Source organism: Mugil cephalus, chromosome 5 (genome assembly GCF_022458985.1).
Source record: "Mugil cephalus isolate CIBA_MC_2020 chromosome 5, CIBA_Mcephalus_1.1, whole genome shotgun sequence".
NCBI lineage: Eukaryota > Metazoa > Chordata > Actinopteri > Mugiliformes > Mugilidae > Mugil > Mugil cephalus.
The window spans coordinates 20,112,246-20,138,217 of NC_061774.1; the positions used below are offsets into that span (position 1 = coordinate 20,112,246).

At 45.0% G+C, this 25,972-nt stretch overlaps 2 protein-coding genes across 3 annotated transcripts in view; both read left to right on the forward strand.

Moving 5' to 3' along the window:
• gpc3 (glypican 3) overlaps positions 1-6,249 on the forward strand; it is a 112,405-nt gene extending 106,156 nt beyond the window's left edge. Inside the window, exon 8 of the mRNA XM_047585957.1 lies at positions 4,523-6,249. Within this exon, the coding sequence (XP_047441913.1) occupies positions 4,523-4,698 (176 nt within the window). The 3' untranslated portion in view covers positions 4,699-6,249. The remainder of the gene's footprint in view (positions 1-4,522) is intronic.
• A 6,072-nt stretch (positions 6,250-12,321) lies between these two features.
• gpc4 (glypican 4) overlaps positions 12,322-25,972 on the forward strand; it is a 31,703-nt gene continuing 18,052 nt past the window's right edge. Inside the window, exon 1 of one of the 2 annotated variants that reach the window (XM_047585018.1) lies at positions 12,322-13,151. In XM_047585018.1, coding sequence (XP_047440974.1) covers positions 13,001-13,151 — 151 coding nt within the window. In that variant the 5' untranslated portion in view covers positions 12,322-13,000. The remainder of the gene's footprint in view (positions 13,152-25,972) is intronic. The other variant, XM_047585019.1, reaches the window with a different exon arrangement.

Sequence of the window (25,972 nt, forward strand, 5' to 3'; positions counted from 1 at the left end):
ACTGCTCGCATTAATCACAGTTGGGACTGTGGCTCTATTTATAGCAGGGAGTTATCCATCTATTTGCCTAATTGTCTCTGTCTGTCCACTAACGCTGGCTCCTCCTCCCTGAAAAGGCCCTGAAAGGAAAGGAGAAGAAAAGAATCTGCATTACTTCTCTCTCCGTGTTTTCCTACGGTTCACTTTCACCCCGTCTGTACTTTCCTACACTCGCACAGGCACAGGTGTTCATCACTAATTATACCAGGATATTATTAGTCCCAGCCCTGCGTAGGAGTGTAGGGGGATCTAAGTTTGCATAGTGTTCAGTCCCCGTTGGGTTGTTTTTAAATCCTGCAGAACAAGGCCCCTCTGTGGTGCTGCTCATGTCGAAGTGTTTAAACTCGCAAGAAAGAACCTCTTCCCCCTGCTTTTAGAGAGGTTTTTTTTTTTTCAGAGCCTGAGACCTTTTTTTTTTTCCACTCGCATTATTACCGCTGTAAAGCACACCAACACAATGCTCCTCCACTTTGTCTCTGGCTTTTTCACAAACACCCATAGGGACGGGCGCGCACACCCCACTCAATCATCCGCACACAAACGCACAAATGCAGACGCGCAAGCCCCCCCCCCGCCTTCCCTCTTATCCACAGTGTATATAAAAGCTGTATCGAATTGCACCTTGAGCTTAATTGGCTCGGCAGTACAGTGCTGCCGCTGTCGACAGTGACAAATCGTTCTTTCAGAGCCCCAGAGAATGTCTGCCCACTGCCATGTCAGAGGACACAGGAGGAGAAAAAAAGTTAATTGTCCCCTGGCCGGCATTCAAACAATGTCGTAACTGCAAAGAAATTCGGATGAGATGCGGTTTGGTGCCGTGGTAGTTTATTTATTTGCCTCGCTCCTCTGTTTAAGACGGTGGTGCCCGGGCAGCTGAGGGCCCGCGGGCACAAGGCATTCAGGAGAAAGGGGCCTCGTTTTCAGTGTTTCTGCTCAGGCAGAGCAGGGCAAGGCTTTCTTCAGACTTCCTTTCTGCTCTCGCTGTCTGTGATCACACAGTGGCTCGGATCAACCACCTCCTCCCACTCGAGCACTCCCATAAGGGAGAACAGTACACAGATCAGATGAGACAGCTAATTCAATTAGGAGAAATCTGATATTTTTAGGAGTTCAGATGTGACATGTGTGTGTGTGTGTGTGTGTGTCCGTGCACAGTCTGTGTGAGAGGGGGGCATGTCAGAAATCCACCATTATGCATGTGTGATTTGGAAAGGCGCTCTGTGTCTGGCCTGACAGGGGACAGCTCAGCTCAGCTCAGCTCATACTTGGCGTTCCTGACTATAGTGCTGCTTTATTACTGATATCCTCCTGGCCTTTCTCATAACTCAACCTTTTTATTTCAGTCTCTCTCGCAGCTTTCTGACAGACAAAGCGGGACAGAATATGTGTGTGTCGTGCACGCACACACACGCACACGTACATGGGGAGGAAGATCTGCTCAGCGTCAGGGGAACAGCTGTGGATGCAGAGCAACAGGTGAACATGAAGTCACTGCGGCGTTACAAAACAGATGGAGAAGAAGGGAGTACAAGACGGAAAGGAAATCATCATGAAATACTGAAAACTTACGTTTGTCTAAACAAGTCTTTCGAGGTCATTATTCAGCAAAAGCTCTGCCTCGCATCCACAGCCCACTGGAGATAATGAGTTTACTGCCCCGCTCGAGGGCATCTTTCCAGTGGCTGTGGAGAGAAAAAGGTGAAAGTTATTATGGGCTGTTTTCACTGGATGGTATCACCACTGGCAAGCTCTCTCAAACTCTCAGACCGTCTCTGATGCCATTTGAGTCTCGGGCCACAGACGCGATACGCCGTGCATGATTAACAGCATAATGAAAACAGTTATCCATTGAGTTATGCACAAAAATAAATAATAGGTGCACGTGGGAGGGATTGAATGAGTGTCTCCTGACAGTGCTGCGGCGTGACTGCTCCTCTGACTATGGCAATTGTTTGATTTCGGTGGACGGCAATTTTATGAAATTTGAAAGGATTCGGTTTAGACTGAGAGGCTTTTTTATTAGATCTAAAGGACGTCGGTGTTTTGTGCTCAAGACGAGAGTGCATCTGCTGATTCTGCTGTGAGCCTGTTTTTCAAACCAGGCGATCAATAGCTAGAGGTAAAGATTACAAAATTGGTGGAAAAATAACAATGTTTCTGGAAGAAATTATTTGGGGAAATACTCTCTGTAACTGTTTATCCTCTAAGACCGTTGGGGGTCTCATCACCGAATCCCTTCTGGTTGCTGCAAGTTGTAGTCTTATGTAATATTTTTTGGTAGGAAAGAAGAGGTACTGCTATGTTTTAAGCAGTGGAATTGGTGGCTTGCAGTTTTCCCCTACACCTCCAGTATGTTTACTAAGCTAAGCTAAGCTAAGCTAAGCTAAGCACCTCCCACTATTGATGAAGACTTGATGATAAATTTTCAACTGGAACGCCCCCCAGAAGTCAGATTTCCTACTCATAGAATCGTCACTACCCCCCGAGTTGAGTTTCCAAGATGGCCGCCCCATGTGTGTAAACAGTAATTAGGAGCTCCTGTAATGTTCGCTTTATTAGCACTTCTGATTAGTTTTTGTTGCATAAATCGGTTGTACTGACAGTATTTTTCAACATGCATGCGTTGAAATGCTGTTACGGTGTAATTTAAGTTTTTCAGGAGTTATATGGGACCAACGAGCCCACATCACGCTAACGACAGCTAAAAACAACAGCCTGGTAAAAACCAAAACAGTGTGAAACACCATCGTGGCAAACTGTGATTAATAGTGGATTTTATTTCTACACTTACATTAAACAATTAAAATGTGGGGATATTTTTATAAATTTCTGCCTGGTTCTAGTTATCTGTTCCATTTACAATTTCTGTCTGTTCTATCTTAAATAGCTTAAATTTAGTTCAACATTATAGCAATAACATCGAGATCTTTTTAAAAAAAACTTTAATTTCGCTCTGCACTCAGAAAATGTAAATATTGGACAAGTTATACTCAGACAAGGCAAGAGCTTTCATGGACATAAGTTTTCCAGTTTCTGTAAGTGGAACGCTGATGACTCATGAACACAGCACCTGCGGTTGCCTTCATTTCTCACACACTCCTGGTTGTATTTTTATGAATGAAAGATCCCCCTTGTGGTGTTTACAGCCCCGGAACATGGAAATGTTGTGACCATATGTTGTAATCAGTAATGGTGGAGACCTTAGAAGTTAATTTGTCTTCTTTTCTTTTTCTTTTCCCCTGTAATTTCCTAATCAGTTTGAGAAAAAATGTTGACATTCCCTTATGTTATTGTGCTTTGACCTTTGCGTTACCTGCATTTTATCACAAGCTTGTTAGCTTGCTGAATTGTTAGCTACGTTAGCTTCTAGACGCTGATGGTCCTGCAGCTGTCTCACAACTTAAAATGCGGACGCACCAACCAAAGACTAACATCCTACCACCAGCTGGCATGTACATACAATCCAATCGGGATTAAAGAAAATACCTCTTCATGGCAGCAGGTGGCTCTGTATGCTATTCTAATGCTATCCTAAAGAGCTATTGTTATCTAGGAGGCTAGGAGGAGCAACTAGTCGTTGTACAGAGCTGGCCTCGAGAGCTAAACCCTGGTGATCAGTTGGGCTACAGTTTATTCCTTCTAGATAATCATATTGTGAAGATATTTGTGTAGAAGAGAAGAGCCTTTCTTGTGCGCTCTTTATTCTTCAGTTTTGTCACCTCCATTTTTCTGCCAATGCACTGGTCGTCTCAGATGATCAGCCAATCAAAGAGATGTTTCTGGTTGCTGAATCACAACAGCAGATGACAGAGGTCCAACTAGAGCCCACGGTGTAGGATATTAAATGATCTGACAGCGGCAAGTGGCCTTATTCTCTTGAAATGAAACAGCTGATGTTTCCACTTGTATTTTGTGTATGGAATTGTCCATGTTGTTATCACAAACTCGGGAGCTTCTGAGCTATGCAAACAAATCCCTCCATCCCCGACGCCTAAAACATACCCGCAGAGATCGGTAAAATCAGAAGTAAGTGTGGTGATGTAAACACTTAAGTTTGTTACATTCTGCGAAAAGACAAACGGCACAAATCAGTGAAATGTTTCGAGTTGCTCCACATCGTGAGACATGAGCTCATGCAGCCTCTGCGGTTTTTATTTTTATTTTTTTGTTTTTCGCCAGCTAACCACTTAAATTCACATTTCAGCACTCACTCTCAGTAAAAAATTTATGTCTGTGTGTTTCGGCATGTGTCTGCAACAATAACATGCAACATCTGGATATATGTGGAGCTTGGGTTTCTCCCGATGAAACATTGTTTTTACAGCTGTGTAAGACATCATGCAAAAGGAGGACAGACATGTGTTTTTCAGCTTTTGTGACAATGTTAGTTCTAATTGTCTCCATCCCTTTTCCTGCTCCTCTCATATTTTTCATTCCTTCGCCTTCCCTCATTATCTCCCGCCTCTGTCTGTCTCCCTCCCAGACCTTTCCGACAACCTGGCGATGGAGGACTTCACCTTCCAGGAGCAGCTGCTGACCCCTCGGCTGGCCACGGGCGCGGTCGGCGGCGCCTCCTCACCTGCGGCTCCGCTGTGGAGGAGTCACCTTGTCCCGGCCCTCCCCGTGACGTTTGCTCTGCTCCTGCTTTGTCACCACTGACCTCTCTTTTCCTCTAGGGTTTCGGTTTGAACTGTGCGGACAGTGACAAACCTTCTGGAGGTGTCATTTCCGATATATAACGTCGAGCGGCTCATCGGAGGAAAACGTGAACAACAGAATGTCCTGCATTTTTTTCTCGTTTTCATTGTCAAAAAGAACCCCGATGGGTGAATTTAAAATCCGGACATTCCTAACAAAGCTATTAAAGCACACTAGATAAACCTGTGGTGTTATGTACATAAGAAACTTTCTCCCCGTTGCCTCACCTCCTCTTCAAACTGACATCGTCTGTACAGTAACAAAATGATGGAAGACAGCTTCGGACCTGTAAACGAGGACCTAGCCTTCTTAAAATGCTCCCACTCTCAGTCTTGAGATATTGCCCTGCAGGAACAAGCTGGAAGAAAAGTCAGCCGCTGCCATTTCCCTTCAGCGAATGATCTCCTGCCAGGGCCAGCCTTCAGCTGGGGGAGTTATAGTGAGCTCCTTCTCCCTGAAGGCTGAGGTGAATCACGTATATTTAAAGATGCACTCTTCCTTAAAACGCTCTGCTACTATTTAAATCTTCCTCGCTGATTGTTTATGTGCTAGTGATAGCTAAATTATTTCTGACTGTTGTCCCCCCACCCACACACTCACACACACACAAACTCCCGCCATCACATTTTGCTTTATTTTGTAATGCTGGTGCTTTTTTTTATGATTTTGTTTGAACTCTAGGGCTATCATCAGTCTCCAGATGAGCCTGATAACTGTAAAGAAGTGTGTTAATCTGTGTTGGTGCCATGTTTACAGAAGTGTTTATTTGCAATATCAGCGTATGGGTTTGTAGTCTGAATTTACCGGCTGTGTGAGTGTGAAGCGTTGCAGCAAGTTGTTAGTTTATTCCTTCAGCACCGCGCATAAAGCGAGCAGTAATACACAGTATGAATATGTATAAAAACCTACGTGTGCATTTTTTGGTTTGGCTCATGCATTTTTTAGGAGCGTTGCCTCGGTAGTTAATCACTTGTTTTTTCTGTGCGTTCGGTTGAAAACCAGAAGTCACATTTGTTTTGTTTTTTTTTTGCTTCTTTTTTTTTTTTTCATTGTTTGATTTTGTTTGGCTTTTCAAAATGAGGCGCAGCTCCGTCGCTGTTTGTGCTGGAAGACGTGTGATGGATGTGTGGACAGACACTAATCAGATGCTGGGAGTGCCGCTGCCATCCAGCCGGCTCCGCGGCTGCTGCACGCGTGGACGCTGCTCGCAGCACAGACTGTTTGACTCCGTCGTATCAGGAGGAGGAGCACAGGTGTGACCAATAACAGTGAAAGGATGGCGCTGTTGCACATGCAGCCCGTGAGCCTCCCAAGTCCTGACGCTGGGGCGCCCACACAAGACGCAGGCCCCATTTCATTTAGTCGGTTACACCCGTGTTTGCCACGATAAAGCTCTGTTACTATCAGCCAGAAGGATCCAAGGCTGATAAAACTGAATGCGCAGAGGTTGTGTTTTTACATTTGAATGCTGATTTGGGAAAGTTTGATGTAAAATAAACATGTTTTACTGTTTTGTGTCTTATTTTATTTAAAACCAGTCGAGAAAATTGCAAATTTATATTGACTGCAGTTTTAAGTTGCAAAAAAGTCTCTCACAAGTCCATTTTAAAGAGGATCCAGTGATAAGGTGTCAGAAATAAATAGCTTTATCTTTGATGCTGAATATTCTTCATTATATAAGCAACAATCAAGGCTAAAGTCCAAAAATAAACATACTTATTTGCCATTTATCACTGGTCTAGAAGTCTACTCAAACTTCCACACGACAATAACATGATCTGTCCGTCACTGTATAAAGCCAAACTAACAATGTGATTGGCCTGACAGGCAAATCTTTGCCAGAGCATAATCAGTTCCCAACACAGCGACTCCAGACCAACGTTCTGCCGCGTGAAATGTTGTGGGTTGCGTGGCTTCTACACTAATCTTGTTGCTCAAAGTAAGAACAATTGATTTTGTTAGAGCAAACGGTATCACTCCCTCTGACATTTGTGCATTTAAGTTTTTTGGGGCTTGAGCCCTGACTGCAACCATCATTATACTAAGGTGTGGTCGTATATAGGATCTGTTGTACTTGTGACTACGCCTAGGCGTGAGATAGCAACGCACTCTTCCTCCTCCTCCTCCTCCTCCTCCTCCGCTGCTGCTCCTACTAAACGGCAGCGCAGACAGGAAGGACGACGGCCTTGTTCAGACCGCCCATCCCAAACCAGATTGAATTTAGAAAGTCTGGATACCAAATAAATCCTGTGAATTGCTACTGAACCCAAACTACATTCGGGTGTGGTTGGCAATGTGATTCCAATTAGGTTCCCCACAGATGTCTTTTGTGTCACTCGCAGCCACACACACGCTACAACAATGTCAAATCCACAGTGACAGGAGTGACGCTAATGGTTGAGCGGTATGAGAGTTTGTGAGCTCACTCACGCAGAGATGTGACTGTTTCCTGGCTTCTGCAGTTGCTGGTGTTTAAGCTGTTACCGCGGCAACCCGTTCAGATGGGTCGGTGACGTCACCCAAACCCAAACTGATCACGGTGCAGACAGTCGGACCCTCCTGAAGATCTGATTTGAGGGCGCAATCAGATTAGCCCGGGGTCTGCACGTTCCCTTTCAGCCCGAGCCCGAAGAACACGCTGGCTTGTATCTTTTTCAGCGGCTTGATGTTTCTCCCGGATGATGTAAGATCGTGTCAAGGTAATCCCGCTGCTGCAGCAACGCCGCCATCAATATGGGAAAGGAATCCAGTCATCAAAAGTTCTTCCTCTGCATCAAAGACCCGAGGCCTCTTCCCTAGACTTTGCACAGCTTTCAACAATCAGGGAGTGATGCATGGCAAAAACAACAGCTACCAATTTGTACACTGACAGCAGCCACGGTGCACCAGACTGAACTGCGACCGCGAGATTTCTGTTTTGAGTGAGATAACTGTTTATCTAGTAGTTCACACAGAAGGTATAAGGGCATAAAAATCATTTTAAAAAATCTGGAAAATGCAGCTCCCTTGTGTCTCAGCCATAATGTCGGCCATGTTTTGTTTTCACGACCCGAGAGCTCCATTTATGAAGTGATAAATCCATACTTGTTCCCGCTAAAGCCATCAGATGCACAATTTTATGTAGCAATTACTTGGGGGCCAGTAACTGTTGAGTCTGTTTGCTGTGTCTTTATTGATGCTGCATCCAGGAGTCAAGTCAGAATCACCAGCTACATGTCTGAATTGGTTTATTTTTATGTGAAAAGCCGACCAATCAGACATTAGTAGTTAGCAGTTAAACTGATAAAGCCGTCTTCACGGTTAGCTGCCTAATTACATTAATGGAGACATACAGGCGGAGCAATGGATGGCACCAGTTCAATGTTCAGCTGACCTTCGTACAGGTGTGAAAAAAAGTGAACTGAAGTCATTCACTGCCGATTAGAGTCGAGACAAAGCTCCATCACCTACCTCCCAGCGAGAAACAGGCTAATGTGGACATAGAGCCGTCTTGTGTCAGGCTGAGTGAGTTAAGTTTAATGACGTTACTTTAAAATGTGGACAGGATGAGAAAATACATTGTTAAACTGATTCTATTTACATAAGAGAGTGGCCGTGTCTCTCTTCTTTCTTGGCAGCGTGTTTTATTATGTTGTCCGTGAAAAAGTAGGACGTTGTTAACTGAGGTAACGGTGTAGGTTGGAGGTCGCAGATTTGCATATTTATGGCGGAATTGTCTTTTGAGTGCAAGGCAAACGCTGCTGAGAGAATGGAAGGCACGCAGCAGAGGTTACGAGCGGGACACGTTGAGTTGCAAGTATATACAGTATGTTACTTTCTGTACTTTTCCCTCTCTGATCCACTTCAAAGCCCTTCATGAATCGTATAATTTATGTGTCTCTAGACTGCGCTCGTAGTTCTCCGAATCCTCAAAGCAGCATGTGAACCATGTGTGTTTTCCTTTGGATCTGTATTTTTCACTCCCAGCAGATGATGGACTGCTCTGGGCACACGATCTGCTCTCTGCCCCTCTCTGTGGGGTTTCCTCCACGCTGACTCCAGCCCCCCCCCTCTCCTTGGATTCACCTCAACCAGGTAAGAGGCGGCCTCTCCGCAGCCTGACAATGAAAGGTTCATTAGTCCTAATTGTTTGTGTTGAGGCTCCATTTTTAAAAGCCTGTCTTCTTTCTTTACAAGGTTAGCCACTCTTTCTTTTTTTTTTTTTAGCTCCTGTCACCGCAAACACACTTCAAAATCCCGGTTTCCGTGTCCCGAGCCTCTGCTGTTACTTTTCACACCCACGCACCCTCCGCTCAGCAGACCTAGATAAAAACACCATTATCATCCAGCTGTGCTTTTCTTTCCTGAGCTGGATTGCGGCTTTTAAGATGGAAAAGAGAGGCTGATTATTAGGAGATGAGCAAACGCTGGCTGCAGAGAGAGCAGCAGCTAACCCAGGATGGGGGGGTGAAGGGGGGGTTATACTCTGAATGCTAATGCGAGGCTGGAGAATGGGCAAACGGGCCCATTGAAATGCAGAGTTCACGTGTTTTCTTAGGGTAATATTGGGCCGATGTTGGAACAGCCCGCATTATGAGAGTGAAAGGTCAATTTGATGTTAGTCAGCAGGAACAGTGAGAATGGCTGACCAGTAGGAATTGTTGCCTTTTCTGCCTGAGTGACTGACTCCCTGTGAATATGTATTTCAGCACTTATTTCACGGTCACTAGGACGAGCCAGAGAGGGTCATCAAACGACGCATATAAATCAAACTAACCATTTTAATTCAGGTGCTTGAGAGTGTATGGGTGCCACTTTTTTTTTTTTTTTTACCAAGCTGGATGCTGAAATTCCTCCACCACGGGGAAAAAGCCTGAGACATGTCATGTCGTTCAAAGCTCATTCATGTCTAATTACCATGGCCCTGGACCGTTTTCTCACCTTTTGTTGGCCCATTGAGTGGAGCGCCGGGCCCACGCTCTCCCATGCACACAGCTCCAGCATCCTCCTCCTGCTCCTCAGCAACCCCTGGCTTCCCCTGCAGCAGCCGCAGTCACACAGAATGAATGGAGCCGCCTGAGGAATGTGGACACAAAAGGAGGAATGTCATTTCGCTGAGTGCCACCACCACCACCACCACCACCCCGCACCACCCCCCTTCTTCCACCGTGACCCCAACCCCTCACAAACCAACGGACATGTGCACAAACACACACACAGAAGCACCACCCCACAAGTCCAGGCATGTTCAAACGCAGGGGTTAAAAAGTCTTATGATTACTTATGATTTTTTTTTTTTTTTAATGTATGCAGGGCTATGTGCAACTGTTTGAGCGGCTTATCAAATTTAACATCTCATATTTGTGTCTAAATATGTGGGGTTTCTCAAGAATTACATCGGTGATTACAGCTGAAGGAGCTGGAAACTCCTCAGGGGGGGTGTTGATGGATTATAGTGACAGTTTGAATTTTACACGTCATTGATTCAACTTTATCTTATCAATGAAAAAATAAACGAATCCCATCCCCCCCAGTGTTGCAAGTTGGGCAAGGGTCAGAGAGAGATACAGCAAATTCCCAAAGACGTAAGAGACCAAAGGGTCGTTTCCTATCCATCTTTTTTTGCCTTATACGTGTCGTTTTAATAATAACCGTGCGATGTCCGTCCACATCTGTCTCAGCGGACTGTTTACCGTAGCGTAAACCGGGCGTGGTGTATATGGCAGACGGCCGCATGTTAGAAACACGAGTGCCCCGTTGCTAACGGGACCGAGACTGACCTGTGTTTATGCGTCAACAGACCTGTAATTTATGACTCCATGGTTACTGTAACACTAGGTAGGTTTTGATCAAAACAAACCACGACGCACTGGAATGGCTTCCTATTCTTCCCTTGACCATGGAGGCATTTTTGGGAAACTATGTGTGGCATAAACACGGATGGAGCATAAATACTTGATATTTATTTTCATTTTCCCACTTCGGACCTGATTATATTACAACTCGTAGCGGTTCCCATCGTGGCCTTCGGGGACGCGCCTGGATGCGACATTTTTGGGGGGTTCCCACGGTTTCTCTATCATGAGGAAGAGAAAATGGTTCACTGTCACTAATCGTCCCACTTAATTTATGATGGGTCTGTGAAAGGAACACGAAGAAAGTCTGTTTGGTTCAAAAGGACTTTTATCAGTGTGGTTATCTCCACACAGACAGTAAAAACAGATAAGGAAGTACTCTCCAAAAAAAATAAAATGAGGTCAAACAGGGGTCTGTATGAGGTTTGTGATCCAGATTTGTTTTTACTTTTATTTTCTTTATGCTATGAGAACCAGTACTACTGTACCTTCAGTGCTTTGCCATCTCTCAGCTCCAGTCCTGATTTTCAACACTGGTTGCTTCTAATCTAGACATAAAAGGTGTCAAACATAAGGCAGGCGGACCAAAAGGGGCCCACAAGAGGGTCCAATCTGGCCCACAACATGAATTACATAAGCAAGCAGCTTTTCAGTAACGTTTTATTGATTTTTCATTAACAATCAAACCGAGAACAAGACATAACAGGTCTTTCAAAGTTACAATATGATTAATGTACATGTGTTATATCAAAACACACAATCATATCATATACGTTACAATAGTTAATGTCTACAATTGATGTCAAAGGATGACGTTTTACAGTTTTTGTTTTATTTGTAAAGACAAAGGGTGGGTTGCCCATTCTGCAATGAATAGACCAGATCAATGGGGAGTCAATCGAAAATGGGTTACCATACGTGATTGTTGTTACCTTAAATGCACCTTAAATGTTTCTGTGTACCACTGTGTGACTGAGGGAGGCCTCTCCTGAATCCACTGGAGCAGAATACTAAAAAGAGCAGGAGTTTACACATTAAAGTGAGCTGCAGGTTTTCAGTGAAAATAATTAACTCACTTGTAGGAGAACACAACACTGAGTCCCAGCACTAAACAGAAGACATGCAGAAAACTGCACTAGGTTCATTCCTACTGTTCTGTGCTATTTCAGCCTGGTATACTTTATTTATTTATTTATTTAAATTTCATCTGAAGGTGGACGTATTAAACTATAAGAAAACTATATTGGTCCAGCTCAGGATATTAATAATCCAATGATGTTGACCAAATTCACTTATTATTATTGTTGTTGGCACCAAAACAGTAGGAATATAACCCACTTATTTTTCATTGCCCCCCTCCCTGCCTTAACTTTTACCGTATATGTGGGTGTGAGTGTGTATTGTGTGCATGTATATGTGTCTGTATGTGTGAGCGTGCTTATATGTGTATATGTATATTCATTTTGTTTCTTTTTATTTTATGTTTTCATTGTGTGTGCAGCACTTTATTGTAGGAAAAGAGCTATATAAATAAAGTTTGCTTTGATTTGTGTGTGCCCCCCCCCCTCCGCAGACTAAAATGATTTGTATTAAAGAAAGGAGGAGGAGGAGGAGGAGGAGATAGGGAGGAAAGGGAGCAGGAGATCCAGGTTTGAATCTGAAGTTCCTGCTCCATGCTCCACCCCTGGTGTTCCTGATCTCCAGGTCTTTGTCCCCGGAACTCGCACTCACTCCTGGGCTTTTTTTTTTTTTTTTCTGCTCGCATCTGGATCCCAGTACGACCAGCGACCAGCCCAGTGTCCTGTCCTATCCTGTCCTGTCCTACTACAGAAAAAGAAAACCACGGCCTCTCGAGTTTTTTTTTCTTTTTTTTGGGAAAGGAAGCAAAGGAAAAACAAAGACAGAAGAAACCTTAACTTTTCCCCCCCTGCTCGTCTCTCTACAGTGTCCTGCCGTGGTTTTTTAAATGCTTTCGTCGAAACTGTAAAGAGCAGCAGTGTGACTCTGTGATTGTTGCCTCAACTCCTGAGACAGAAAAGTTTTTACGCGTTTGAAAAGCGACTTTTTTTTCGTATCGCGATTTTTTTTTTCTTTCTCTCCCCCGTCGATTGAGTCTGGAACTCGACATTTCTCGCACATATATGTAGCTTTTATGCGGACGGGTTTTTTTGAGTAGTATTTAAGGTGTTTTTCGGTGTTTTTTCTTTTTTTTTTTAATTCCCTCCTCCTCCTGTGCTGTGAATGAAGTATCTGTTGAGCTGAAGAAATCAGTCTCCATGAGGAAACTCGGCGTGGGAGTCACTGAAACTTTGTCCTAGCTCACACACACACACACACACACACACACACACACCTGAGCAACTCTACGCTTCTTCTTTTTCCAAACTTTACTTCATCATATTTTTATTTTTTTTTAAAACGGACACAAAATGAAGACGCTGTCGGTGCTGTGTGTAGTCTGCACACTGGTTGTGTTGTCGGGGGCTGCGGAGCAAAAGTTGAAAAACTGTAACGAAGTCCGTGAGGCTTACAGCTCCAAGGGATTCAATGTCAACGATGTCCCCAACAAAGGAGTCAACGGTGAGTTTTATTCTTGCTCATTTACTCATTTCGTCGCTTGTTTGCCTTTAGGGCCTGCTTTTAACGCTTTTTAAGAGACGCGGGGTTCAAAGTAAGGGTCGGGGACCCCCTACGGGTCTCGCAGAGGTCTCCCTGTGGTCCTACGGCTCATGACGCTAAGCTAGAATATTTAGCTTAAAATTTTGTTTTTCTTGGCTCAAACATACAGCTACGTTTGCTGTCTGCTTCTTAAACATGAGCAACTTTAACTTTTAAAAGTAAACTTTTCTGTTTTTTTAAAAAAAAAGACAATTTATGCTAATGTCAAAGACTATATGGAAACATGTAATGATGCCGCTTTAAGTTTGCATTTCCACGCAAAACAAAAGTGATATTCCTGAAACTTTGGTTGCGCTTTGTACGTGTTACCATTGAAAAGCTGATTTTTGAATGAACTGTGACTCCTATCTTGCGATATCCCATAATTCTCGTCACCTGAGACTTCACTGTGAGGAAGATTGACTTCAAATGAACTGGTCACATGACCCATTGCGTCTCCTGTGACACCGTTGATGGGGAAATGCGGAAAAAAAGTGTCTCTGTTGCACCTTTGCGATACACTTTTCACACCGGTACGTCTGGAAAAACCATGTCACGAGAGCGCAAACATGTTTTAGCGATATTTGAAATGTAAGCATGAAATGTTCCCATTTGTGTTGCGATATTTAGGTTTCTGCACATTTCGAGGGGTAATGGAGACGCAGCAACTGCGGCGGTTGGGGGGGTTGGGGGTCTGTCCATTCTTTGGGCATATATGCTGCTGGCAACACTTCAGTGCTCATAGTCTTAATTTAGGAAATACTTGTAGGTAATTCATAACAATAAAACGGGTTATAATCAACACACAAGCACTGCTCCCCACTGAAAGAAGCCAGGCCTGTGTTTATTTCCAGGCTTCCTCAGTAGAGACTCCTACGGCTGTGAAGTGCAGGCAGCCGGCAGTGATTTAGTAAACATTCCTGTTCATTGTGAACAAGGCTTGTGGGTTTATTTTTTTTTTCCTCCCCCCCCCACCCCCTTTCTCTTTCTTTCTTCCTCCCCGAGTCCATCTAATTTTTGTGGTTTGAAGATCATTTTTTTTATTTATTTTTTTGCATGTCTTGAATTCGACACCTGCGCTCGCCTGCATGACAGGATGTAACGCAACGCTGCAGGTGGTGTGACAACAAAATAAAGGAACTGATATGTTAATAATCAGGCGGGCGAGAAGGCAAGTCAATGAAGCTAATCATGAGATAAAGCTAAGTAATGGAAACTCATGCAGGGGGCTAGTTTACAGTACAGGCTTGAGGGGGAGCAGTGGCGGGGGGGAAGGAGGAGGAGGAGGAGGAGGGAGGAATGGGGGGGTTTTAAAATTCCACTGTGCCCTGCATACCCCACCTCCCCTTCTCTCTTTTTTTTTTTTTTCCTTTTAATTTTTTATGGTGGTTAAAGTAAATATGCAATATATATTCAAGCCCCTAAGTTCAGTCCAGTGTGGTTGCCAGTTGCTGCAGTGGCTGCAGCGTGACACGCTTGTATAAAATTATAGAAGTAGGTCATCCGGGCAGGAGTGCTGTCAAAAACTTTTTAAATTTTTGGCGACCTAAGTGAGTAAAAAAAACATCTCTATGACAAACTGAGTTAACAGTATCACCTGATAAGTTTACAAGTTTGTATGTGTCATCTTTATCACACTGAAAGCCTTTTATGAGCTTTTATATCCATAGCAAGAAGATGATTCTGTAAAGGCGTCATAAGTGCTGGTTAAGAGTTGGGTGTAACTGTCCAATAGGCCAAGAAATCCCACCCCCCCTCCTCCAAGTTTCACACGAGTCCCACAGGTCCTTTTGTTTTCTGCCTGTATGTCTTTGTGATGCTAAACGTCATTGAGAGTACCCCAACATGTCGACATTGGTCGCATTTAATTGTCTTGCATCTCCGTGTTTTGAAAGAAGGATGTGAATGAATGCGGCGTTATTGTGGAAGATTTGTGTGCTATACACACACGTGCCCCCTTTTTTTTTTTTTTTTTCTCCCTCCTCCCTCTTACAATAGATTCCTGGTGTATGTCTAGGCTTTAGGCAGGGCCGACCTCAATGAGCAGCTCTTTGTCATTGATAGAGACTGAGATAATTGATCCATAGAAAGCAACAAGGTCTACTGTCATTAAAGAGAGTGTTGTGGAGGATGGGGGGGGGGGGTCCCCACGTACAAAAGCCCCGCGCTCTTGAAATGCTCCGTGTTGTTGGGGAGAAATGACTCCAGATGTGCAGTTTGGTTGAACTTCAGAAATGTTTCTCGGAGCTTCACGTCAGCGATGTGCAGAGGCTCCGAACTTCCCCCGAAACTTCACTTCGCCGTGTTTGAGCTGATTTGGATGCGGGGTTTGCGAGAAGGGGTTAGAGTATTAATTACATCCATGTGCAATCTGCATAATTTGTTTCAGCAGTTCACAACCGAGTAAATTGTTCGCTGGAAGTGTTTCGCTTTTAATATTTACAGATGTCGAAATAGTCGATGTCTGATTCCGAATCAATCCCGTAATTTTGTCCCAGACTGCGTCTATCAAAATGTTAACTTTAACCATAACTTCCACATACTCATGTGGCAAAGAAGACATACTTTAAAAATTATACACCATCTCTGCCAACTCTCACATCAGTCGTGGGTTTTTTTTTTTGTTTTTTTTTTTTTGAAGCATTTACCTCCTTTGATGCATGAAGCCGATTTGTGAAGTATGAGTCTTATTTGAGGCACGGGATTCAAAACTTTTCTAACCGCAAACATTTTCTGTTATTGTTGGCAAGATGGAGATAAGAATGTTTGTTACCATTGAGATTACAGGCGAGCTCGGCTGCAGCCAGAGTTGAGATTCAATAAAGATGTTTCAAAGCAGTAAAACTGAAATGGAAACCCGGATTGCTTCGGCCCGGGCGGCTCGTAGTGATGCAGGGGAACGTCAGGCCCGGTTGGTAAATTCCTTGTGGATCCCATGGTATCAGTCCTTCACCACTCACGTGGAAGAAGCTCGCGACCTCGCTTCCAAGTTTCTTGTCTGCTGGATGATGATTTGTTTAGGGGCTGTGGTTGAATACTTTGCTTAAACAGGAAGTAATGTATAACCGCAGTCTTAATTGTGACAGATGAATAATGTCGGTTCCCGTGCAGAATGTAAATGATTGGTTTTTACTGTCTGAACCAGCTGCTATTAGTGGGCCGTGTTTATTTTTCCTAACAGTTACATCTCGTACTGGGATTTTAAAAGTATCTAAGGCCGGTTCTTAAACATTTTTCAGGCCAAACCGACGGAGAGATTAACTGTGGACCCCCTACCTACTATTTGTGTTATATTTAACTCAGACTAATTATAAATTCAGGGATTTCACCCGGGAACCGAATAGAATCTCAGTCAATCGCAGGGAACCTGACCGAGTCAGCGTGTAGTATGCAGCCTCGTGATTGGCTCAGCAGCAATAGGGGCGGGGCCTTTTGTGTACAGAGCGTGGCGCCATGTATGAAACGGTGGGTGTCGAGGCAGCTCCTGTACCACTGAATGAGTGAAAGGTGACGTCTTTTGCCTCCATTTGTCCATGCGGGATTCATGTTAGAAGAAATTTATAATTGTTCAGGGAAAATTATATAAAAAAATATCTATTCAACCAAAGATTTTGCGACCCCTCCCCTGCAGTATCTGCTGCAGACTCCCTGTTGAAAACCTATGAGCACTATCTAAAATCAAATCCGTTAACTCTAACCAGGGTGGTTTCTGTCATGTCAAATGCTTGACATCGCAGGCTTCGTAAAAAAACAGAAAGAAAAAAAAAGCTACAAATGTGTTTTGGTTTACTCGGGCTTGATGTCATGCTCCAGGTATTGGACAACGGGAGAGATGAAAGGCGAGAGGTTTGTTCGTTTCCCCCCCCCTCCCTTCAGCACGTGGAACATCCCCTGTTCATAATCAATTCAGTCCGATATGACTGAAACTTAAAGCATGCATGACCTCAGCGGGCTGGCCTCTTGGTGAGCTTCAGACATTCTGCAGTCTGGCGTTGTGAGTAACCCCCCCCCCTCCTCCAGCCGATGGCAGCATGCCCTGCATCATTACGGTTTGGGAAATAACAGGTTGTGCTATTGCGGTGACGTTCTTGCAGATAAGATAAGAGCGGAGGGAACTGGGGCGCACACAGTCTGCGATTTTTATAGCTCAAAGACTAATATTTGAGTGGCTTGGCTCCGTGGAACGGTATTTTGACACTTGTAATAATTAACTAATAAACTCCCAGCCAAGCGTCTTTCTCGCCTCTCAAGGTCAATCCCGTAAAACTCAAACACCCTTTTCGGTTTATGTTAAACCATTTAAAGTCAAATCATTACGAATCACCTCACGTGCTCGCTTTAAGATGGCGTCTAATGGGCAGCCTGCAGAAACTCCTGTCGGTTTTTATAACTGCGCTTTATGATTCTTTTTACACCTCCTCCTTCCTTCGATTGGGGCAATCTGGGATGTCAAGAGTCCAAACCCTGGCTGCTTATTATTGGAAAGCTCTGCATCCAACTTCCCTGCAGCATTTCACGCCAGAAGAAATTGATTTATGTTGTAACTTACACTGGATTACACTTCATTCAGTTTTACTCTGATCTATTCCTGGACGGAGCGCGGGGCGGCTTTAAAGGTGTTTCTCGTGGAGTCACGTACAGTTTCTGGCAAAGGAAACGTGGGATTGTGTTTTTGTTGAACATGCAGCGTTTTCTCCTTGTGTAAGAGAGTCTTATGGCGCACTTTCAAGTTATTGTAGGCCCCCTTACTGCTTGAAATGTGGGCTAGTTAATTACACGTTTTCACATTTGTAACCGTGAGCCACGTCTTTCAGGAGACGCGGCACCGGTGAATGCTGCCTTTATTTTTCCCCCTCGGTTAGTACCTGAGAGACGAACAATGTTTTAAGCCCGAACTGTTTTTTTTTCCTCCTTCCTCCTGCTTTTATAGGGAGATCAAACAGATTCAGGTGTGCGTCTGAAGTCCCACCCACAGGTGTGGTTACCGCCAACGGAAAATGCACACGTGCGAGTGTGACTCACGGTTTGCGGGGAGTTACTCGCGCTGAAGCCAAAAGACACATTTTGGGCGAGATTAAGACTTTGTGGACGTAGTCATTAAAACCCTTCGCGGGCGTAGTAAAAAAAAAAAAAAAGTCTAATAAAAAGCTTTTGTCAGCGCAACATAACTCTGTCCACAGAGGAATTAATTTCACAAACATTAATATCCCCTGATCGGCCTTTGATTGAAGGGGAGGAAAAAGAGTGCAGCTTAATTTAAATAAACCACATTAAAACCAAAGCATGCAGGCTAATCTCTGCTAGCATTCCTGAGCGATGGGCTAGATCGCTGCTCGGTTTTTTTGGACCGGAGCCGTGCGAGCACTTGTTTTCTCTCGCTTTGGTTCACATGGAGCTTTTCTGGAAAAAACAGTGTCGAAGTCGAAAAATAAACGGCGTTTGCTCTGCACGCATCAGCTTGTGTGAGGATGTGACGGACTCGCTGAAGACGTGTTCGAGTCGTCCGCTTCTGAAGCATGCAGGTTAAAGTCTGTCACAGGTTAATCAGTAAATAGTGACTAATACGCTGGGGCCGTTCCTCGGTTGCGGATCGGTCTTAATGAACCGATAATGTGGCGCTTCCTGTTGTTGTTGTTGTTGCCCGTTGACGTAGTTTTCCCTGAAACTGTCTGGCGAGACGACAGGATAACTGAGTTTGGGTGAAGAGTGGCCAGGTGGAGCAAGAAGAAGAAGGAAGAGAAGGCGGCTGCTACTTCTTATCAGTTTCCTTGCTGGCAAGGGACAAAACATCATATCGGCACACAAACAACACCAAATAAAAAAATATATATATATGCAAGAGGAACTACAAGTGTCAAATTGGCTTGTTTTTGTTGATTCCAGACCTCATTTAGTCTTCGGGAAGCCGTCCTCATTAAAAACTGTGGAATGTGAAGTTTCTCTCTTGCACTTATTTAGTATGCCTGCAGAGTAGATCACTTCAATAGCTGCGTGTGTGTGTGTGGACTGGCCGTCTGTAATTCCATCAGTTTGCATCCTTTGCTTTGGCCTGAACCCCCCCACCGCCACCCCCACCCCCACCTCGCCCTCTCCCTCCTCCTCCTCCCCTCCTCCCCTCCTCCCCTCCTCCTCCTCCTCCTCCTCCTCAAATGGCCAAGTGAGCGACAGATCAGTGGGGGGTGGATGCTCTGTGTGGGAACAATTGAGCACCCCCCTTTTAGCCTGCCATGCCCCCCCCGTCCACCCCCACCTCCTCCTCCTCCCCCTCACCACATTCCACACCGGACCACCAAGACCTGCAAACAGGAGCCCTGGAGCTGGGAACACACGGCAACAAAGAGAGCACTGGAGGGACTGACTGAGGCATGCGGAGAAAGAGAGGGGGATTTGACTGATGGGGAAAGAGAGTTTTGTAAAAGTTGAATGTCCAGAAGAGGTGGTGGGCTGAGCAGGAGCCCAGAGAGTGGCTGTGCGTGTGCGACGCAGGCTTAGGTAATCTGGGTAGGGGGACTGGATGCGTGCATGAACCCTGCACTGACTCTAGGGGTGGGAAAAATGTCGATGTAGTTTTTCTTCCGATGCAATATCGATTTTTTTTTAACTCCCGAGACCCAAGCTTTTATTTGGTATGCATTTTTGATTTCTCTGAGGTATTTGGGTTTTAGTAGGACCTAAGATGCATAAAAACTAAGCATCATCTTTAAACAGGAAGTAGTAGTTTATGAAAAAAACAAACAAACACTGGGATTATTTCATTATTTATATGATTAAAAAAAGTCACCATTATGTGACAAAATATAAAACTGTTTATTTTAATATCTGAACATGGCTGTGCAAGGACAGAATCGTGATCAATGAAGTCCCAACGTCCTCAAACGAGTACTTGCTAATTAGCAAAAATTGCTAATTTGTTAAATAAAAAACGTCAATGAGCAAAAATACTCAAGTTTTAACCTTTGCTGCCACTGATGATGCGTTTAAACGAAGCAGAATAAGCTGCATTAAAACCTAAAACTCAATGTCCCCATATGAGGACGCAGCGCAATGCAATAAACTGATTCACAAAGTGAATTATCACTGTCATCTGATGCACATATACAAAGTGTAACTGATTTCTCAGTGAACTATGTAGAATATATCGCAATATCATAATCAAGTATCGTGATATGTATCGCAAAGTCCTCCTCCCTAGTGCAGACCGTATAGTGTGCTCCTTTCAGTCTTCTCTGTTGAGCATAGTACAAGATGTTTTAATAAAGTTGTTGTTTTTTGTGTGGCGTCTGTGTGCGCACAGTTGTACTCGACTATAGGGTCTGGTAGGTCGACACAAGCCTCCGCCTGATGCAAACTGTAAGAAATCCTACTCTGGCCTTGTGGTTTTCCGTATTTAGCGTTAAGGGGAGCGACCCCCTGAAAGCCCTTGTTAACACATCCCGTTTGCTCGCTGTTAAAAGTCGGCCCTCTCCTCTTCCTCCCGCTCTGTCACATCGGTTCATTTTCTTCTCCCTCCGCTCACTCTTTAGCAGCAGCTCCTCCGGGAGGTTTTGTTTCATTCCCAGTCTTTCCTTGTCTTCCTCATCCCTGGGTGATTTCCTCCTCTCTCTTTTTTTTTTTCTTTTTCTCCACCGTCAGTCATGATTTGCTGCCACTTTTTCCTGCCCTGCTGCACTCAGCCCACCTAGGTCTCGTCTAGGTTGCTCTTGCAGATTAGTCTGTGCAGAAAGGCTTTTGGACGACGCCGAAATTAAACCACGTCTCTTGTTTACATGCATCTGCCTTTAGCTTTGGCACCGCTTTTGACACTTAGAAGGTTAGAGATGCACCCACTTTTTTTATTTTTTTGTAAAGATATGCCACTGTACAACAGAGAAAAGCTGCATACGAGCAAGCACTTTTTTATAACTCCTCTGATTCCCATGCGGTGGCTTTCATCACCACAGCCCCTCTCCAACATTCGACTTCTCTGGCTCCCGAAGTTCTTCTGTGCAAGATGCTTGGCAGCGTCATTTCTTTTTTCTTTTTTTTTTTTTTTTTTGTTCCTCTGATATTTGAGCTCCTTTGTGCTGATCAGCTTGGTGCTGGTGTCACTCGGGCCAGCTGTGAGGAGTGTGGCAAAGGGCCGCCGGCTCTGATCCCAAACTGCAGGGGTGGGGTGTGAACCCTCTCGCCTGACACGCAGCGAGCCTCACGCTCACGCACTGAAGTCATCGCGCGGCGTAGATGCCAGCGGGGAAGGAGGGGGGGGAATGTGGTTATGATGTAGGTGTAACTCGACCAAGGTTAATTGATTTCCTGCGAAGCCGCGGCAGGTTTGATGTCGGTGTTGATGGTCGTGATTATCATTAGGATTTGGTGACTCGCTAGAGGCCTGTGTGGTTATTGTAGGGGTGGGAGGGGGGGCGGGGGGGGGTTTAACAGCGAAGGAGCGAAGCCAGGGACTTGACTGGGTGTTTGGGCTGAGACCCCAGTGCTGGGTGCGGGCCAGAGGAGCTGTAATCCCTGCTAATTACTCCCAAGGCCTGCATCAAGACTCCCACTGACAGGGCAGTCATTCACTTAGCTCACTTTTCCAAAGTGCAGTTAGCTTAATAGGTTTCCTAATATTTACCCAATCCCTCAGTTTGCTGCACGCTCTTGGATTTATTATCATATAAATTATATTGTTTGAGATCAAAACTTAAGGCTTCTCTGCTGTCAAACAGAAAAAAAAATGTAAAAAATAATACTAATAATAATAGGTGTGTCTTTGGCTGCTTCGCGTAGATTTGTGAGGTTGTTGAGTCGATGCCATGTGTGAAAGGCAGGTCGTCAAAATAAAAAATAAAAACATGATGGAAAACGATGGCGGGCGTCCTGTTGGCTGAGGGCCGATGAGCAAGGGAGGAGGAAGGAAAAAACAAGTCTCTCGCTCACACACACACACATACACAGAAAAAAAGATCAAATCATTTAAGAGATGGCTCCAAAGCTGCAAATCATTTGGTCAGTGTGTTTATCGCGGACAGGAGAATTAGTCGTTGTGTTGGAATGTAACACTGGAGGAGGAGGTGGAGGGGGTGAAATATAGCGCGAAATGGCAACGCGATGATTTATCAAGGCATTCGGTGAATCATCGGGAACGGACTGAGTCATCATCCATGACTGAGGCCCATTAAACCGCTGTAGCGTAAGGTTTAGGCTTTCTGGTCCCTTTGACAGTCGGCGATGAGTGGTTCTCTTCCCCGCTGCCCCCCCGCCGGTGTCCGGTTTCCTAAGGCCCAACAGGTATATCAGAATCTTTGTTGCCCCTTTTGTAGCTTTTGAGCTCGCAGAAACCTGATCGTGTACCTGACCTCATTCTGCCTGGGGGGGTGGGTGGGGGGGGTGCGAGAGCGAGGGAGGAGGGGGTGGTGGTGGAGGTGGCGGGGGGCTTCGCCCGGGCCCCCGTCCTGCCACAACATCTGGTGGTCTTCAGCTGCTTTTGGATGTCTGTTATAAACATTGTCAAAGAGATCCGTATCCTGAGCGGCGGCGGTTCGTCGGCTTTTTTACTGGCGCCGCGAAATGTATTGTTTGCGCGCTGTGAAGCTCTCGCTGATGTTTCGAGAAATTTTACCTTTTTGGAGTATTTTGGAGGGATCGTGCATCGCGGCGTGAAGCACATCCTAAAAAAAAGAGGAGCATCCTATCCCCGGGAGTCCGGCCGTGTTTGCGCAGGGTCCCATGGTAAATCACTTGGCCCTAAGTAACGAGTGTTTTTCATCTTCCCCCTTTAAAGTCTGTTTTCATTTGTGTGCCATGAGTCAGTGGAAAGATGGAGGGCTGGTGTAGAGGGACAAGCCAGGAAGGTCTTTTGTGCCTTTTTTTTTTTTTTTTTTTTTTCCCTTTCTCTTTCTTCCCTTGTGATAATCACGCTGTGCCGCGACTTGTTCTCCCCGTTTGTCTGCAAAACCTCTGCCTGTCTCTGCAAATCTTAAACATAACAGTCTTTCACTTGGTCGCATTTCCACACACACACACAGACGGAGACGGAGACAGAGACAGACTCCCGAGGTGGAATCTATACTAAAAGCAAGAAGGTCAAACACTGCAAAACCTGCGGCTCATCAAAAGACACACAACCTGAAAGAAAGATGCGGAAAGGGGCGAAAATATTTGAGAAGTTGTTAACGTGAATCATTGCCTCCAGCTCCCACTGATACATAGCGCAGTTGTTGGGGAAAAGATTCCCAGCAGAGCGATGCGTATGAAGGAACGTTTCTTAGATTTACTTTCTCGTGTTTTTTGTTAAAATATTTTTATGTGTGAGTCTGTTCTGTTACTTTAAACTGTTACTCATGTCAAAAACAAACCGGGCTGGACGGTGACGCTCGTCCGAACGCTTGATTTATTTACCAGACGGAAGATAAACGAGTCGAGGAAAAGGGCTCGTTTGCTTTGTTTCGCCCACATCCTGAAACAAATCACTGATATTTTTAAGGTATGAATTAATAATAGCACCTGATTAGAGGCGGAACCTGCCGCTACACGTGTTGTTGTCATGATCTAATTAATGGTATTGTGCGTTTCCTGAACCCTCCCAGAGCTCGTTTCGGGGCCAAATGGCCGCTGTCCAAACCCATTTTGTGCTATTCTTAGACAGCCCCATGCACTCTTTGGTGTGTTTATTGAGATCAAAAGTTGAATTAGCATCTTAACTCCCTCGCAAATTTCCGTTCTGCCATCAGATAAGACTTAATTTTACAAGATCTGCGATCAGGAGCTGTTTAGTCCGACTCCATTCGACGCGCGGAGGTCAGCGGCTCAGAGTTTCCCTTCAGCCACCAGAGGGTTTTTTTACACGAGCCGTCCAGCAGGTGAACTTAGAGGAGCGGCCACGGAGCGGCGGCTGGAATTTGGTTTCTGACTTCGCACTCGGGGAAGTGCAGGAGCGAGTTGAAACCCTGACAAAGCGGTGACCTGGGAAGTGGTGTAGGCAGGGAGCTTTTGTGTGGGGAGACAAAGCCGGAGATGCAGGGCCCGGGACGGGAGAGGGGGAACAGACAGAGCGAGAGGCCGGGGCAATGTTGTGGAATCTCCCCAGGGGCTTCTGGGTAAATGTTCATGGATGACAGCGTTGTGGAATGTTTCGCAAATGGAGAGTTTTAATTGGCCTGAGGCCCCGACTGGTTTAGCAATCAGAAATGGACTCTGGTGGCAGAGAGGGCTCAGATTTATGGATCCCAGTGTGGGCCCTGTTAGTCGGTCTGAGCGGCTTTAAAAAAGAAAAAAAACATGTTGTCAAAAGTGGGGAACATTTCGCCAAATTAACCTTCATGTTTTTTTCTGTATGCATCTGCATCCTACTGCGTTCACGCAGAAGGGATTGCGATTAGTTTTGCCGGCCCTTGTGCTGCGCAGTAGCAGCAACACATTTGGTGTTTTGACAGCTGCGTTGTGGAAGAGATTTTAATTCCTGATTTATTTAAGGAAACATAATTGCGCTCAGGATATTGTCCAAAGCCCCACGGCCCGGCGGCGCAGCTCGAAATATTCACTCGACACAGGCTTCCTGCCTTATAAATGGACGGTGAGCATTGTTCTGAGTGAAGTAAATCTTTCATGTCACAAGTGGAGATGGAGTTTCCCATAGTCGGCGCGGGCCGAGGGGCTTCCTCCCGGCAGCAACCCGCTTTTTTATTTATGGACGTTCCCGATGTCTGTGATTGTTTGTCTGCATTAACCTTTAACACTTCTGGTTGATGCTGAATCATGGGTCGTATACGCATTGAGGCCGTGACTCATCATGTGAGGGGCGGCTGCTCTCTGCTCAGCTGACTGCATGCTGCCGAGTGACGAAGCGCTGTATACCACAGATACCACGACTACGTGCTATAATGTGAGACGTACCGGTATCAGTTCTGAATTGGGTTAGATTCACGTGTTCGTCGACTCAATTGTCTTTTTTCACGTAATTAGCAAAAGTTTAATGCATGAGGTCTGAGACAAAGGCAAATTAATTCATGTGCAACATTAAACACACAAAATAAAAATCACTTTCATTCTTTTTAATTCCAGTGACTTGCTCTCCCTGTCGTCCACACGAATAAGTCACATCAGTTCTACTCAGCTAGCGTCCTGCTAGCTACGCCAGTCCTGTCTGTGAGCGTGTGTGCAGCCATAAACAAATATTATAAACACAGCCTAATTGGAAGCGATCGGTTGCTTGTTGGTAGCTTTGATTTATTGTTGAAGCGATGGGGCAACGCAAGGCAGCAGCACAACACTGAGGGAAGTCGAAAGAATAATTTATTGAGCATCAGCAAAAATGGGTAGAAATTTTATGCCTGTTTTCCCCAATAAACCGTGAAGCTACCACACTGTCTGTCACGTGTTATTTATTTACTGTATAACCTTGTGTAACTGCAGATTAGGGTTCGGTGATCCAGACGACCCATCTGCTGCAGATGTTTAGGATACGATTTCAAACGGCTCCTGTAAAACTTCATTTTACTGCTCGACTTTAAATTTTAAAGCCGTTTGCCCACTTCACTTGCATCCTTTACAAGCTGTAGGCCAGTTATGAGAGTAGTGTCACGTCTAAGTTTGGGGTTATCTGGAGCCTCGGGCTAAAAAAAAAAAAACGCCGCTCCCCGTGGAGAGCTGCAGATCCACTGTACACGGTGTGGGTGTTTTAGGAGGTATTCTGCACACAGTGTTAATTGTTAATACGTTGGATGAGGGTAAACTGTCTAAAAGCCGACAGCTTATACAGCGACATCTTG